General features: G+C 37.9%; 1 protein-coding gene across 8 annotated transcripts in view; it reads left to right on the top strand.

Annotated features, from left to right (window-relative positions):
- GPCPD1 (glycerophosphocholine phosphodiesterase 1) overlaps nt 1-16,312 on the top strand; it is a 53,470-nt gene extending 37,158 nt beyond the window's left edge. For 6 of the 8 annotated variants that reach the window (XM_044748731.2, XM_070485601.1, XM_070485602.1 and 3 more), the window contains 7 exons: nt 231-270; nt 1,587-1,648; nt 3,961-4,026; nt 5,111-5,247; nt 5,721-5,856; nt 6,533-6,693; nt 12,890-16,312. In XM_044748731.2, coding sequence (XP_044604666.1) covers nt 231-270; nt 1,587-1,648; nt 3,961-4,026; nt 5,111-5,247; nt 5,721-5,856; nt 6,533-6,693; nt 12,890-13,082 — 795 coding nt within the window. In that variant the 3' untranslated portion in view covers nt 13,083-16,312. Of the gene's footprint in view, nt 1-230; nt 271-1,586; nt 1,649-3,960; nt 4,027-5,110; nt 5,248-5,720; nt 5,857-6,532; nt 6,694-8,529; nt 8,630-12,333; nt 12,465-12,889 lie in introns of all 8 variants that reach the window. The other 2 variants (XR_011494584.1, XM_044748732.2) reach the window with 2 other exon arrangements.
- Nucleotides 16,313-17,596: the final 1,284 nt, after the last annotated feature.

The raw sequence follows: 17,596 nt of genomic DNA on the forward strand, positions 1-17,596 counted from the left end.
AATTTTTATATTCTTCTTCCGTATTTGGGTATTTGATCATGATCTTCTCTGTATGTATGCACATAAAATATATACAGTGGTTAGTGCTTACTCTTAGTAAACTGATAATTCTACATTTTATAGTTTTCTCTAACTTGCTAGCTATTCAAGTTACAGTTCTATTAACCATATCTTCATGAACTAAGGCTTTTTTTCTGATTGCATTTTGTATGTGTGTGTGTGTTTTCTAGCTCGCTCATGTGACTGCACTAAAATCTAAAGATCTGAAAGGTATGTACCAATATGGAAACACTGTTTTCATTTGGTAGTTAGCATATATACAATATTTCCTTATCCATTTTAACATACTCTTGGTCATTTGAATAAATATAATACTGGGCTCTCTCAGTGTGATTTTATAAACATGAAGGCTTTTTACGCATATTAATTATCAAATGCATGTATGTCGTATGTATAGTAACTGTGATTTTTTTATTTTTGTGAGTTTTCTTAGCTTGATGATCAAAGTTCTTTATAATTTTGTACCTATCAATCTTTCCAAACATTCTTAACCATTACAAAGTGGAAACTATATCGAGCATAGAATCTGGCTCCAGAGCTGGGAGTTTGAATCCATCTCTAGCGTTTACCAGCTGTGACCTACTTTACTTAAATGCTCTGTGGCTCAGTTTCCTCAAAGCTTGTCCTGCCTACAAAATCTCTTTGCAATTCCACTTTTCTTTTTACTTCATAGAACTTAATAGTCTCTGCCATTCATTTGAGGCTTCTTGTGCCCTTTTGTAACCCTTTATTTCTGTACATGTCCTGTCTCTTCATCTAGAATGTAAACCTCTCCAGGGTGGGGAATTGTTTTCATATTCCCCAAGACATTTACAGGGCTCTGCCCATGGTAGTTAGTCCGTAGATGTTTATCTGCAGTTGTGATAACAGGATAGTTGGAATGCCTTTATGAAGAAATTGTGAAGTGCTAAAGACTCCAAAGATTAACCCCAGAACATAAATATGACTTCTTGGTTCGTAGATATTTCATGACTATTAGTAATAAAATGAATTTACCTTTAATTTATTCAACAGGAAAATTTTATGTGATTTGTTTTAAGAAAAGCTTGATATTTTTTTCTTTCGGAAAAAATTCTTGTGTTTCTTGAGATAAATGGTAATGGTAAAAAAGAACAATGGTAGCTATAGATTCTCTTAATTTCTAACTTCTGAGTTGATTTTGATATTTCAAATAGAAGGCTTAGCAAGATGACACAGCTCTTAATTCCACTGAGAAATAACAGATCACTACTTGTGACTACTTTTTAAAAAGTATTACATTTTTATAATAAAATAATCACGGTTGGGGCCATCAACTGTGATGTTTCTATTAAGTATTGCAAACTGGTCTTCATAAAGGATGCTTATTTCAAAAATGGGAGTCTTAATGGTTAAAAATAATAAATACAAGAGCCTCCAAAAAATACTACATACGAAAGGATCTCATAATTACTTCAGCTTCTCTTTTTTTGCCCTAAGAATTTAGGAAAAGATCTTGGTGATAAAATGGTATTTTATCTACTGAGTTTTTAAATTTAAAATTTCAGAATCTGTGGTTGAGGAAGAAAATTCTTTTTCTGAAAATCAGCCATTTCCTTCTCTTAAGATGGTAAGTTCCTTAGGAAAACTAGAGCAAGACTATCTCATTAATTCTGTTATATCTGAATAATTTATTTTGGTCTTTTAAATGGGCACTAAAAAGGCTGTGTAAAAGACAGCTTTAATGTAAACTTGTCATCATTGATGCTTTTTAGAGAAAATACATTCTTGGGTGGTGTACCTATGCTACTTTTTTTTTGTTTTTCTGTTTTATCTCCCCAAATCCCCCCAGTACACAGTTGTGTATTTTATTTGTGGGTCCTTCTAGTTGTGGTGCTACTTTTTTTTTTTAAGAGTAACGTATCTTCTTAAATGAATAAAAATTCCCACCTCAATGGGTTAATTTGGTAAGAACAGGAAATTCACATATTTCTGTATATAAACAGGAAGGAGAGGGCTCATAAAAAGGGGTGGAAGGGAGGTGTAATGATGGGAGAGGCATTTTTACAATATTTAAAACTGTTCCTTAGCTTTTAGAGAGAAATGAAATTCTCCAAGCAGAGAAAATAAGTGCCCTGGTTACTTAAAATAAGCCACGAGTTTCAAGAATTTGTTGTGAAAAAGCATAACGAAAATTAGCATGAAGATTTAAAAATTAGGCACAATTCATACAGGAATCCCTTTGACGGCATCAGGCAAGCCTACATGGATACCAGACACTTTCCTTGACCATGCTGGGTCTGCTTTGGTTCCTACTGGCTCCATTTCCTAACTTCTACTCTTCTCCATTGTCTTTTTTGGTGATGTCAGGTACAATAGATTTCTTAGGCAAAATTGGGTAATTTCAATTTATCGCGATTATTCACCCTACAAAAAGGATGCTACCAGAGAGCCCCTTGTCCTTGCAATGGACGTTGTCCTAGTGTATTTAAAACATGATTTGAATAATTTTTCATATATTTATGAAGCCCAGCTAAGTAAAGTCATTTGTTCTAGTCCAAAATTCTGAAATCATTTGCTTCTTAGAAATCTCATGATTTCATAGAACAGAAAAACACTTAAGAAAAAATTGTGTCTCAGAGGTTTGACAACATTTACTTAGCCAAAGAAGTTAAACACACACACTCATTTATTCACCCACTTTACCATCACTATGATTTAATCACAGAGAAATTTTAAAACTAAAGAAAGGCCAAATCCAATCTTAGTATGAAGGAGAATCTGCAAATTTGATGTTTAGTAGTCAACACTAATATACACTATTGTCCTTATTTTTCTAATTTTGCATTAGTGCAGTAAAAATGTGACAGGTACATTAAAAATAAATAAGGCTAAAGATATCAGAGAAGAAAGTAAAGAAGCCCCACATGAAACTGAGACAAACTGGTCTGGGTGCTGTACTTTCCATGCAGCTGGTTAGTGCAGACCCAGGGCTAGATCCCAGGTCAGCAGACTCCCAACTGTGTTCTCACCACTGTGTTATCTGTTAGTATGCTTTTATTGGCTCTTATACAATTAAATACTGTATATCCTATACATGTTAAATGATTTCTAAACTTCTGAAATAAATTGAGCTAAAAAACAATCTGTTTGAAATTCATTTTGCCCTGAGTATGTTTATGTGTTTGCCTGGTCTTCATGTTTGAAGACTCAACAAGTCAGCTCTTTGTACGTTAATATTCGAGCTTCATATTTTCAATTTGACTTTCTAGTTATGCAGCCAAAATGATCTTTTGCAAAATGTCCAGGTAATTTAGTCTGGATAAGTTGACAACTTATTGTTTGCTTATATGGATAGTGCCTTATTTGTTAATGAGCCTCGGCATACTCTTTCATTTGGAGATGACATCTTTTCAGGGGGTTCTCAGTATAGTGTTTGTTAAGCATCACCGCCTTGGAAATAAGCTAGAAATCGTGGCTTTTCATATAGCCACTTCTTAGTATGGTAGATTGGCAGCCTCAGGCAAGCCTGAATGCAATTCAGAAAGCATGACAAACGTCTTCTTAAATTCATGAGGTCGCCTGTCTTACTACAGCTGATTTGGCATGTTCAGTAGTGATGGTGAAAGGATTTTAGGTTGAAGGTTCATCTTTGTGGTAGTAGTCATCAGTTACCACAGGTGTTGCCTGAGACTGCTGCTTTTGCTATTTAGTTTTTTTGACTTTCTTATTTAACTTGATCATTAACCAGGCTGCCAGTTTTTGAGTATGAGAAAAGATAGTGGGTTATGCTGAAAGCACATAACATTTTTTATCCTTACTAGTGATATGTTTTCTTATAGATTTCTTTTTGTAGTAATTGTTTTCCTTTTTTTCTTCTTATCCTACCATTCCTCTCACCAAAAACAAAACAAAATTTACCACCAACAAACAAAACTCTAGGTTTTAGAGTCTTTGCCAGAAGACGTAGGGTTTAACATAGAAATAAAATGGATCTGCCAACAGAGGGTAAGTAATTCTCTGTGTAACACCCTCTTCTTCCTCCCTCTCCATTTCTTTAAATGCATTCATCCTTGTCTCTTCATTTTAATGGAATAAGTGAGACTGAAATGTTATTGTGGCTTCTTCTAGCAAACACAGTGCTTGTTGGTCCTTTTATTAATAAAGTCTGTCTTACACTTTTACTAACGCAGAGTACTTGAAGTAGTGATGAATGTATGATAGTAGAAATTTCAGTTTACATGTTTCTCATGCACATTAATATGGATGGTTTCTGGGCATACTTACAAAGTGAACAGTGAGAACTTTCTGGACAGTCAGAACTTCATAACTCTGTGGTTAGTTTTTGTTTTCTTATCCCCCATCTAAACATGTATTTTAAATAATTTCCTAATTTTCTGTTAAGTGGCATTAGCTAGTAATAATTAACTAGGAAAAGAAATCTCCGCAGATATCATGCCTTCTAAGTAGCTATTTATGATAAGCTGGTTCTGGTTAACATAGTGAGTGTTGAACCAAGGTTTTCCTAATAAGTGATTTTTAGTTTTCTGAGCTTTTAGATTATTTTAATGACTAATACTTAAAACATTTAATGTTTGAATATCAATAGGCTTCTTGGTATCTTAGCTATATTTGGAGACTTAGTTTTATTATTTGTTGAGAGTAGTTGATATGCCTAAGACCCAAAGAATGAGATTTTTAACTGTTAATTCATAATAACCAGGGTTTTTTTGTAATGAGTTACAAAATAAGCAGGTGAAGGGGAGTCCTTTGGTCCTTTAGTTTATGAAGATTATATTTTAAAGTCATAGTTGATTGCAAATTACCAGAGTTTTAGCTTTTACTTTGTTAACCTTAATTCGTTAAAGCAAAAGTCTGTTGATAATATAGTCACTTTGTATATAAGTTCTCCATACTTGAATTATGATAGCTGCACCATCACTAAGTTGCTGTGTGGTCTTGGGCAGGTGAATGTTTTCAGGCTTCATGTGTAAAATAAGAGTTGGACTAGATGTTATCAAGATTTTTTTCCAGCACTGTAATTTTAGGGTATTTAATGACTTTAGTTTTCCTGTTAATTTCTTCCACATAGGATGGAATGTGGGATGGTAACTTATCAACATATTTTGACATGAATCTGTTTTTGGATATAATTTTAAAAACTGTCTTAGAAAATTCTGGGAAGAGGAGAATAGTGTTTTCTTCATTTGATGCAGATATTTGCACAATGTGAGTAATATTCAGTTTTTTTCTCCTATACTCTTAGACTGTAGCTAGGACTTAGGATAGAAAGGTCATGGTTGGAAGTGGGAAAGTTGCCCAGGCTTCACGTTTGAATTTTCCTCTCAGTCAGGTTATACATATTCTCACATCCCTTCAGGACTACCTGCTGGGGTGCCCTCCATGCCCCCTGGGTCTACCTCTGCCCTGTGTTTCACTTTACATCCTCCTTACCCAATTGTAAGCCCACAAGGACTTTCTTGTTCCCCATTTCTGAGAATATTTTAGCTCTTGTGTAGAATAATTAAGAAAAAAATTTTATTTTGACTGAAAGGCAATACATGTTGATGGTGGTTATGTCTCAGTAATGAAATTATGGGGTTTTTGGGTTTGTTTTCTTTGTATGTTTAGAATTTTCTAAAATTTCTAAACAGTATAATTACTTCCCCAATGAAAAGTATCTTTTAAATTGCCTTTCTTAGGGTTCGGCAAAAGCAGAACAAATATCCCATATTATTTTTGACTCAAGGAAAGTCTGATATTTATCCTGAACTCATGGACCTCAGGTCTCGGACAACCCCCATTGCAATGAGCTTTGCACAGTTTGAAAATCTACTGGTAAGCTATGTTTGAATTTTTTAATTTTAATTTTTTAAAATGTTTTAGAGCAGTAGTAAATAAGGTTTCATGTTACTTTACACATCTAATTTTTTAGTTTTGACCTATGTATAACAAGCAGGAGCTCTACTTAAAAATGAGGATATTAGATCTCAGAATGAAAAGCAGTTAAATGAACAAAAGAAAATATTTTCTGGGGCCGGCCTGTTGGCGCAGCGGTTAAGTTCGCACATTGCGCTTCTCGGTGGCCCAAGGTTCACCAGTTCAGATCCCTGGTGCGGACATGGCACTGCTTGGCAAGCCATGCTGTGGCAGGCATCCCACATATAAAGTAGAGGAAGATGGGCATGGATGTTAGCTCAGGGCCAGTCTTCCTCAGCAAAAGAAGAGGATTGGCAGTAGTTAGCTCAGGGCTAATTTTCCTTAGGGGGGAAAAAATATTTTCTTGCAGGCTTAGGCTAAGTAAAGTTTATAGTTTAGTTTTCTGAGTGGATTTTATGAGTCACCTAAAATGGTTAGACTGTAAACTTGTTCAATAAAATAAATTGTAAGAAAAAATTCTCACGTTTTCTTTTTCTGCCCACTACTTGGGAAAGCACTGATCTAGAGTATGACCATTTAGCATCTGCAGTTAATAAGTTACTTTTTCATGAGAAACTTATTTTTCTTCTTTTAGGGGATAAATGCACATACTGAAGACCTGCTCAGAAACCCGTCCTACATTCAAGAGGCAAAAGCTAAGGGACTAGTCATATTCTGCTGGGGTGATGATACCAACGACCCTGAAAACAGAAAGAAATTGAAGGAATTTGGAGTTAATGGTCTAATTTATGATAGGTATTTGTTTTTCATGAAAAATTTCTATGGAATGTTAGGAAAACAGTAGTTCACATCTTAGAAAATGAAAAATAATATTAAACTTAGTTAAGTTAAAAAAATCTGTAGTTTGGCCTGAGATTTATCTGAACATTTTTTTGTCATTGGAATTTTTCAAACTTTGGAGTACCACAGTCATTTGGGAAGCTTGTTAAAAATTCGCATGACTGGGCCCGAACCCAGACGCACTAAGTCATCTTGTGGGTGGGAGTGGCTGTCTGCCCCAGACCTCTTCTCTATCTACACCAACTTTTTTGGTGATGTCCTCCAATTTTGTGGCTTTTCATACCTTTGTATATTCCCAAACTTTTATATCTCCAGCTCAGACCTTTCCTTAGACCTTTAAACTTTTGTATCCAGCTGCCAACACCTGTTTTTCCTAAGACTTGCTGATTTCAGTATAAATGCCAGCTCCGTCTTTCCAGTTTCTCAGGCCAAATCCTCAGAGTCTTTCATAACTCTATTTATCTCATACCCCAAATCCAGCCAGACACAATCTTGTTGATTATATTGTCAGAACATATCCTGACTCCATCCACTCACCACTTTTACTGTTGTCACTCTCTCCTAAGCCACCTCATTTTCCAGGTGAATTAGTCAAGTAGCCTGCTCGCTGGTGACTGGCCCCACCCATGCGTCCCTGCTCCCTCTTCTCAGCACAGCAGCCTGAGGGAGCCTGTTAAAGCCGAAGTCAGGTTACTGGGTAAAACTCTCCCACAGTTTCTGTGTCACCTCTAGTGAAATCCCAGTTCCTTATGTGGCCCTGTGTGGGCTGACTCCCATCCAATCCCCCACCACTACATCTGCCCTCTTTCTGTCTCTGACCTCTTCTCCTACAGCTTTCCCTCAAGCCACCCCCACATTGGCCTCCCGCTGTTTCTCTCCAGGAAAGACTGAAATGTCACCATCTCAGTAAGCCCTTCCCTGAATATCCTAATTCAGATAACAACTCTGCTCACAATGTGCTTCCTGACTTTTTTCCATGGTGTTCGCCACCATCTGATATACCCATGTACATATTATATCCTACTTAATTTACATTCTCCCTGACCTCCTTTCCCAGCCCCCGCCTCCCCCCTCCCCCCAACAAGCTCCATGGGGACCAGCTCTTTGCCTGTTTCATACACTGCCCTATCTCCAGAGGTCACAACAATGTGGGATACACAGTAGGAGCTCCCATATTTGTTGAACAGATCTTTTTCTTTTCCTTTTTTATAAGCTCCCCGGGAGTTTATGATGCAGGTTTGAGAGCCACTAATCTGAGAGACGGAAAGGTTGCTTAGCATAAAGGAACTTTGAGTTAGAAGGGCTGTCGTTAGAGGGCATGAGTTAGAGGGATGAGCAGGCTTGTTAATACTTGAGCAGCATTATACAAAGAGAAAGTGATAAAATTCTTACCAGGCCTGCTTTGAAAAATATTTTCCTGGAATTTAGTTCATATTTCTGTTCTATACAGTTATATCTCTTCCTTAATAAAACTTTTTTTCACTATTTTGTCTGAATTAGTATGGTTTTAAAATTACAGCCCAGATAATGCCTGCCTTCCTTTTTTTAACTATTTGGTTAATTTTGTATTAAGCAGCAAATGATTCATAGCTCTTTTTAATAGACATTTCTACCTAACTGACAGAAAATTAAAATTTTAAAGGAACAATTTGAAGGAAATTCCGGCTTTAGCAAAGTTTTGAAGAATATTTCTTTAAGGAGGAGGAAGGAATGATTGCAGATATTTTCAGGCAAGAAAAGCGTATTGTGAGATTATACCATGTACAGTTTTGTGGGATATACAAATTTTAGGCAGATCCTTCATCTCAACAACCTCACTTGCTTGGAGTCAAATATGAACACGTGGTGGAGAACAGGAAGATGCTATGTGATATAAAAGGCCCTGAAGAAAGTGAGTTCTTTCAGGCCCACGGTCAATAAGAATAATTTTTAAAAAGAAGCATTGAGATGAATTTGGGGGCGGTGTGATTAAATTCGCTTTCACAGGGTTTGCGTTTTAGGCAGAGGTGAGAGCACAAATGGGGCAGGACGGTTGAGGGCGCAGAGGACATTGAGGACACAGCCCAGCAGCGGCTCCTGCTAGGGTTTGATGAGAGGTGCGGTGGGTTGTGTTAGAGCTGCTTTTTACCCTTCAAATTCTTTTTATTTAATTCTAATCAAAGAACTACATATATATGCATAACTATACGTATATAATTTTAAAAATCAAATAGTCTACAAGGCTTACAATAAAAACCAGCCGTCCACTATCCCTTTCATTGTCTCCAGCTGAGTTCTGTGTCCTAATTTTTTTTAGCTGTTTCTTCTGGTACTTAATGTGCTTATGCTATTATTTTTGTCATTGTCAAATTTGGACATTATATAGAAGGTTGTGAATGATTAGTGATTGTGAGCCTTTGATTCATTTTACACTGGGGAGAAGTGTGATGAGGATGGGTGTTTTAGTATGTCAAAAACCATTGTGTTCTCTTCTTTTACAAAGGTGTTAACACAGTAGATTTTACAGTTAATTATAGTTTTGTGATATATTATCTCATATAAACCACTATGTTTGATTTGCTGATATCTGGGGATTTCTGCATTTATAATAATGAGTAAGATGGCCTTTAATTTTCGTTTCTCAAATGGTTATCTAGTTTTGGTATGGGTACCAAGTACTTGCCTCGTAAGTTGGCACTGTTCCCTCTTTTTATAAAAATGACTGTCTGCTCAAATGATTTAAAAGAAATACTGTAACAGACACCACTTTTAAAGTAAAGAACTTTCATTATCCTTAGATTTGAAGTCCCTTGTGTGCCTCTCCCTAATTCTATTCCCTTATCTCCTCCCTCAGGTATAACTGCTTATCAAATTAGTATTCTTTTTAAAAGTTTTTTAAATTCCTAATTTGTATCACTAAACCATGTACCATTTAGTTTTGCATGGCTTTTAACTTTATTTTTACTTTTTTCCCATGTGTTTTGATGTTCCTAAAATGAGTCCATTTGTTGCATATAGCTATAATTTATTCATCCTCATGGCTGGATAATATGCTTGGCTGCATGTCTCTGCCACAATTTATTCTCCTATTTGAGAACACTTAGGTGGTTGTCAAGTATTTGATATTACATAATAGTGTCTCCTAAAATATGTGTATGAAGTTTCTCTAGGGCAATGACTTTCAAACCTTTTGACCCCAACCCGGTTAGAAATGCATTTACATTGCAATCCACTGTACACAGAGATATGTATATCTACAAGTGTGTACCTGAAACAAAATTTTAACAATAATGCTCCTTGGATATTTCTTATTCATGTGTGTGCTCGTTCCTTGCACCACTGGCCCTCACCTTTTTAAATGCTACTTTCTGAACTGATTGCCACCCACTAGGTCTCTAGCTCAGCATGATAAGGCATCTTGTCTGTGGTCAGGCATTGGAAGCACAGCAGGAATATGGTCACGTGGAACAGGCTGTTCTGTGTTTTCCTGGTTCTATGCTCATCATACCCCACCATCAGTTCTCAGGAGTAGCCCAGCGCACAATAAACCTGTCAGAGTGGAAACTCATCGGCACATAGTTAAGGCAAACCATATTCAGCAAGATTCTGGTTCAGTCTCACTAGAACACTCTGTCCTTAGGTTACAAAGCTGGTAGAGTAGCAGTGGCCCACTTGGAGTGATAGCCCTTCGCACACCTTCTTTTTCACTCAGACTGCTCCAGTACAGATTGGTTGACTTCTTTGGGCACAACTGCCATCCTGAGTGATGACTGCTCCCTTACAGTTCCTGTGTCAGAGCTCCTGTTTCCTATAGTCCAAATCCTTTTTTCTCTTGTTTTACTGTCTTGTTTTCTCTCTTTGTTTTTATGGAGCACATCCTTCATTATCTTTTTGAGAAAGGAGGACACGGAAAGTAAATGTTTTTGAGCTCTTGCATGTCTGGAAGTATTGTGGCCAGGCATAAAATTCCATGTTAGAAATCATTTTCCTTTAGAGTTTGAAAGCATTTCTCTGTCATCTTTACAAATCCAGTGTTGCTGTTGAGGAGTGTGAAACCATGTTGATTCCTGTTCCCTCACATATGATTTCTTTGTTTCCTCTCTGGGAGCTTGGAGAGTCTTCTTTTTGTCACCAGTGTTGTAAAATTTCAGAGAGATGGGTCTTTTTGTGGATCTGGTTTCACACGTAGTGCTGGGCACGTGGTAGCCCTCTTAGTCTATTGATATATGTCCTCAATGATGCGGAAAATTTTGTGCATTCTTCAACTTTTATCCCTTCCATTTTTGTGAGGTTTTTTTTTTCTTTATAGAACTCCTTTTGTTTGCATATTATACACTATTGGACCAAACTTCTAATTGTTATCTTTTCTTCTATTGTCTATCTTTGTTTTTTTGCTCCACTTCGTAAGATTTCCTCAGCCTTATCTTCCATCCATTCTACTGAGTTTTTCATGTCTTACTGTGTTTTTAATTTCCAAGAACCTTTTTCTTTGAAATGCTCTTTTTTCTATATTTATAACAGCCTGTTCTCATTCAATGCAAGTACTATTTCTCTGAAGGCATAAAAAAACTTTTTTTTTTGTCTTTTTGGAATTTTCTTGTCTTTTGCTCACTATCTTACAAGTTAGAAGCTTTCCTCAGATGTTTGGAAATCATTGGCTGCTTCTCGCGATAAGGAATCGGGATCTACAAAGCTTGTTGGAAGCTCTGAGTGTGTGCATGGGGCTTGTTGACTAGAATTTCAGGATGGGGTGATCAGGGAGCCTGTTTGGTCATACCTCTGGTGTCAGTGGATTTAGAACTTTATGTTTTGTCTGATCAGATTCCTCATAGAAGAATCTATATATTCTACCTAGAGAATCCAGGTCTAGCTGCCAGGTTCTTGGAGTCAGGTGACAGAAGAGAGCTGGAGAAGGGGGCCTCTCTCTGTATTTAGCACTTGTTAGATGTGTGTATTGTCTCTAGTTCCCCTGGTGCTGCTGGTGGTTTTGTAAAATGCCTAAATCCTCACGTGGTCATGTCCTCCGTTCCAAGAGATTGTAATTCTCGAAGTACGCCTCGCTTGGCGTCGGGGAGGAGCAGTCTCCTCGGCGGGGAGGAGCAGGAAGGGGCGTGCTTGCTGTGCTCAGAGCCTGCGCCTGTCCTCCCTGTTGCAGCCCCTCTCTTTCACCCCAGTTCTAGAGGGATTTGGTGCTGCTTTTAACTCAGCCTTTTTGTTTTTTCCACTGTTGCCTTGTGAGTTGGCCTTTTCCGTTCTGCTAACTGAAACACTTTTTATTACTTATCCATCTGTTTTCCAGCTTCCAAAATTTTGTTGCCATGTCTCTTTGGTTTTTCCTCATGCTCGTGGATTTTTTTCTGAACTGCTTTATTTTCTTTTTAACGGAATATAGGGAGAGACTAAAGTTAGAGGCTTCTGTTCAGTCTGATACTTTGACCCACAGGTCACTTTTCATTCTCTTACATGTGTCTTTAACAGAAAGTCTGTTTTAATATAGTCAAATATTTAATGGAGTCAATACATTTTTTTATCTTGTTTAAGAAATTCTTTCCTACTGTGATGTCGTAAAGATTCTCTTGTAGTGCCTCACGTAAGTTGCCTGGCTTTCACATTTAGGCACGAAAGGCCCTCCTTTCTCTGCTGATGGGCAGTGCCAGTGCTGCCATCGTCACATGGCGCTTTTTCTGGGCTCTCAACTCTGGATTCCTCTGCCTGTACTGCACAGCTTTAGGATAATTCTCACACTGGTGAGCAGTCCTTCTCATCTTGATCTTTAGTGCTTTGAATCAGAACTGTGTGAATCCCAGCCCTGCCTCTTAATAGCTTTCCATCTGTAAAATAAGGCATTGCCCGTTGATTGACTTCGAGAGAAGCTACTTGAAGAATCACTAGTAAGGTACTGAATTTGTTTTCTGATTCAATTGCTTTTTAATCAGCTCTTTTGCATCAGGGGTACAAAAGGAGATGCTGCTCTTCTGGATTATTGGAAAGGCTGGGGAGAAGAGAAATATTTTTAAATGGAACTGCTGCTTGTATCTTAGGGAAAAAACCCATAATATGGATGTTCCCGGCATTCTGTAAACAAAGTCTCCTGAAAAGGTTAACTCAGACGAGTCTTAAGTAAACCATAAAATTACACTATTTTATGTGTTTTGTGTTTGTTTCATCATAGGATATATGATTGGATGCCTGAACAGCCAAATATATTCCAAGTGGAGCAGTTGGAACGCCTGAAGCAAGAATTGCCAGAGCTTAAGAGCTGTTTGTGTCCCACTGTTAGCCGCTTTGTTCCCTCATCTTTGTGTGGTGGGGAGCCTGACATCCATGTGGATGCCAATGGCATCGATAACGTGGGGAGTGCTTAGTTTTGATTGGGCAGAGGCCATTGTGGGGCATGCACCGCTGTTCTGGATATTCAGTTTTCATCAGTGAAGCATTGTTTTTCTATGTCTTTTAGGTTTCTTGGTCCAATGAAGCAATAATGAAGTATTTTACTATTTCACTACTGTTCTTGCTAGAATTTCAAAAGTATGCTATTTAAATCACTTGGCCAGGTATAACTACCAGTCATTCTCTTTACAATGAGAAAATTTATTGGTTGGTAAATATTTTAAACTAAATATGTAAACGTATAATGTTAAACAAATGTTCATTAAAAGCATAGCACTTTGAAATTAACTATATAAATATCTCATATTTACACTTCTTACAGCTTTTCATTTGATCAGGCCTGAAATATTTAGTACTTGAGGAACGTGGCTGTGCATAATTATACCTGACCATGGAAGAAATAAGTACCTCAAATGCATGCATTTGCACTGGTGATTCCAACTGCACAAATCTTTGTGCCATCTGTGTATATATGTGTTTTTTACATGTGTTGACATGCACATATACCATTTTCATTCAGTATGAACCTTGAGGCTGCTGCCATCTTCCCACTTAACCAAACCAATGCCTGTGTAAACAGCCTGGGGGTGATCCTTAAAAACTTGTTTCATACGTCTTTCAAAAGTTGTTTTGCATAAATGTTAAAATTTCACAATGCTGCAGGATAATCTAATGTATAAAATATTAGAAGTATGTATTGCATACTTAGTAGAGTAGATCATAATGTATAAATTCTATTCAAAGCATGCTTTAGGTTTCAAGCATGAGATTGTTCACGTTTACTGTAAGTCCTTGCATCTGTGGTGCTAGGTGAGTGTGAGAAGATGTCAAGGACTGAAGATATTTTGTTGCCTAAAAAAAAAACTCTGTTTGTAGGCATTTTGAATACGCTTATTTTAAGTGTCTCTCACTACCTATTACACACAGTTGCTTTGTGGGTTTGTTTTGTGTGTGTGTCTTGTACAGTAGTTAAATCTCCATGCAGAAAAATAAATGTCCTGAATTCTCATATTGGTATTCTTTATTGGTTAATGTATATCATGCATGTAATTTATTTAGGAATGTAGAAGATCCTACTAAGTGTATATGCATGTTTTTAGGATTATACTAAGGTTTCCTTCATCAGAAGCAGTTTGTTTTGGCATAACTGTAATTTAAGAATGAATGTTAAATAAAATACACAGATTTATTTTCTTCATTATAAAATGTAATTTTAAAAAGGTGTTACTTTTGTGGAATTGGTTCTATAATATTCTTATGAGAAGTTGGAATTTAGTACCTACCCTAAAGGGATGGCTTGTTTGCGTCTCCATTTTACTGCATGTTCTTCACTAGGCAGTTTATTCATGTACTGACATATTTTGGTAGTAGCTGAGAACCTAAGACTTGGAATTACGCATTGTATCTTTTTATTTTTTAAGTCAAACAATCCAGTTTGGGTCAGATCTTAATTGTGTGAGGATGGGCTTTGAAATCCTGTGGTACCATGTTTGTAACACTGATGTTTGATGGAAAATAGTTTAGGAAATGGAGTCTTCTACAAGGGTTCTATATACTTTTCCCACGTTGAATGAGATTTTCCAACTCTTTGGTGTGAATTAGGCACTTTTAGAAATCTTCTGAAAAAATTAGTTTTCTTCATCTGTAGACCTCTGTACAATACAAGTACCATTACCTCTGGTCACTTAATTAGCCATATATGCACATTTCTAGGCCTCTTTGTTTGTTTTATGCTTTTCCAGTTCCAGCTCCATTTTGAAGAGTCACCAGATGATAAAGGGAAAGAAGAGAGGATGAGGAAAGGAGGTGATGGGGGGTGTGGAGTTTTCCTGAACAGTGTAATTTGCTGAGAAGGACTTAGACTGCTCATGACACAGACAGAACCTCACTGCTCACTTTCTTTCCTGTCTCTTCCTGACCTTACAAGCCAGGGTTAGTGTTGATTAAAACATAACAGACAGTGGCTCCCCATTTTTATAGGACTAAGCCTGGGCTTCCATGTCACTAGCTGTTGCCGTGTACACTCTGCGCCTGTGCTAGGCCCTGGCCACACCATGCGCCTACACTCTCCCTGTGTGTAGCCGTGTGCCCTCGGCCTAGAAGCTTTGACCTCCCCACAGATGCTTTCTCCCTGCCAAACTCATTTCTCCTTGAGCCCTTGACCTCTCTCCCCTGAGCCCTTGCTGAAACTCCTTCGGAAGGGATGGCTCGATCGTTTTTACTCCATAGCCATATGTTCATATCTTGATCACGCCGTGCATCTTAGCACATTCTGGGTGGGCACGGTTGATGTTTGTCTCATCTGCCAGGCTTCGGGCTCTTCAAGGGCGGGAACCTTGTCTTACTCATTTTTATTTCCACAGTGCGTGGAACATAGTAGAAAATAAATGTTGGAATTATTGGGATAGTATAATTTGTATCAAATGCCCTTTTGAATTAAGAGATTTAGATATGTTTACTAAGAATGTAAACTTTGAATTGGTTTACATTTTGACAATTGGGACAGTTTCTTGATGTCAATTTTAAATGTAGAGGTATAATGTTAATTGTTTTATATTTTCTGGAAATTGAGTGAAATGTTTGATAAAATGCTGCCATTGTTCTCTGGTATTTTCTACTCTCTGGAATTATGTACTGTAACTGACTGATGTAAATGTGAGGAACATACTCATTCCTCTGTGGTAGTGCCTGAGGCCTCCACAGCCGCCCGTTTACCTCACTCCCATTGCTCCTTGTGACCCTTCCCTGTCTTCTCCCCTCCAGACCCCACGCTCACGGCTACCTCAGTACCGCTTTCCTTGTCTGAAATGCCTTCTCTGTCTTCCTTCAGTGTCCAGCTCAAGTGCCACCTCCTCCATAAAACTGCCTCCGCTTTTGATCAGTCACGATGCAGACGGCCTCTAAATCTCACTACTCCATTTTGCAGCTGGGGTGATAAACCCAGAGAAGTCCCCTGACTTACCAGGCCGGGAGTGGAACTGAGTTTTGTGACTCCTAATCCTATGTTCTTAAACTACTCTGCCTTCTGAATTCTTAGGGCATTTCTTAGCATATGCTTTCTTAGAGTCCAGCTTACTATGTGCCTGTCCTATTTCCCTAATAAGATTGTAAGCCCCTTAAGGGCAGGGACTTCTTTGCATTCTACCACTCCTATAGTATTCTATATTTAGTTATGAACTAGATAAATAAATGGTGGTGGCAACAATCCCAGTTTCCTAACTCAGATTGTTTCACATTATACATACAATTTTGTATAGCATGCTTGGCCATATTGTCTGGAGTGTGTATGCTCACGTGTGCATGTGTGTTTTTGCATGTTTACACATGGAGTTCTCACTCTCCCCTTGTTGCTTGGGGTCACATATATGATGAGTTACCATAAACCAATTTTCTACTCCTTACTCAATGGGGACAATTATAGGAGTAAGTGAAGATAAGGTACAGTTTCCCCCCCAGCATTGGCCGCCCCTTTCTGGGGCCGTATCCCTAAATCCTGCAGCCAGGCCTCATAGTGAAGAAGGTGCTGCCTTGGATAGGACTTGTGTGACCTGTCGGGGGGACTGTCTCATTAGTCCTGATGGACCATCATTGTCCTGTGTGCCTTGGCTCTCTTCACAGCTTGACCGCATCTTGTCTCCCAGTGTTACTGGTTTGGTCTCTAGGTCGACAATGGAGTTCTCTTAATTTAGATTTGGTTGCAACTGATTTGTGGATTTTAAGTTGGATCATGTACTTTTTAGGTAAAAAGCAAAGTATGTAATTAGAAATAGTGCATTATTTTGGTGTTCGTAGGTGGAAATTCATTTACATTTCTTAGTGGGTTCCTATAGTTTGAGGAATAGATTAGAAATGTTTAAAGCGCAAGAGAGTGTATGATTAAGACCACGTGAGTATGTTTTGGAGGTAGGGAGGAGAGATCATGGGCTGGAACAGACTTCATGGAGCTCTCAAGTCGTTAGAGAATGGAGTAGCGGTCAGGGTAGTTGGGAAGCCAGTTCGGGGCACAGCCTTTGTAAACTCAGGACCAAGGCGGGATTTGTGGTGTGTTGAGGGGGAATGAAGGAGCCATCTGACAATGGAGAGGGGATTTCGAATGTCAGAGGCTTTGCCTCCTTGTAGGAGATAAAGTTTATTAGTGATTTTAAAGAGAAATGCCATTAAAATGAAAAGTACTTTAAAATAATGAAGAAATTAGTACAGGAATAATAAAAGAAGTACAGAGATTAATTTTTCTAATCCTCTACTAAATTGATCTAAATATACCTCTGCCTGTTTCCTCAGAAAACACAAATGCAGATGGGATGGGTGAACTTCTGAAATTTACTGGCAAACTCAAACTATATAATTTCCCATGAAGGAAACCAAACATCTAGTAAAAGCTCCATGCATCCCACGGTTTTAAATGTCACTCTCTGCAGCCCAGACCTCTCCACTAAGCTCACACATCCAGCTGTCTGTCCACATCTCCATGTGGAGGTCTAATGGGCAT

This window comes from Equus asinus, chromosome 15 (genome assembly GCF_041296235.1).
Source record: "Equus asinus isolate D_3611 breed Donkey chromosome 15, EquAss-T2T_v2, whole genome shotgun sequence".
Classification (NCBI taxonomy): Eukaryota; Metazoa; Chordata; class Mammalia; order Perissodactyla; family Equidae; genus Equus; species Equus asinus.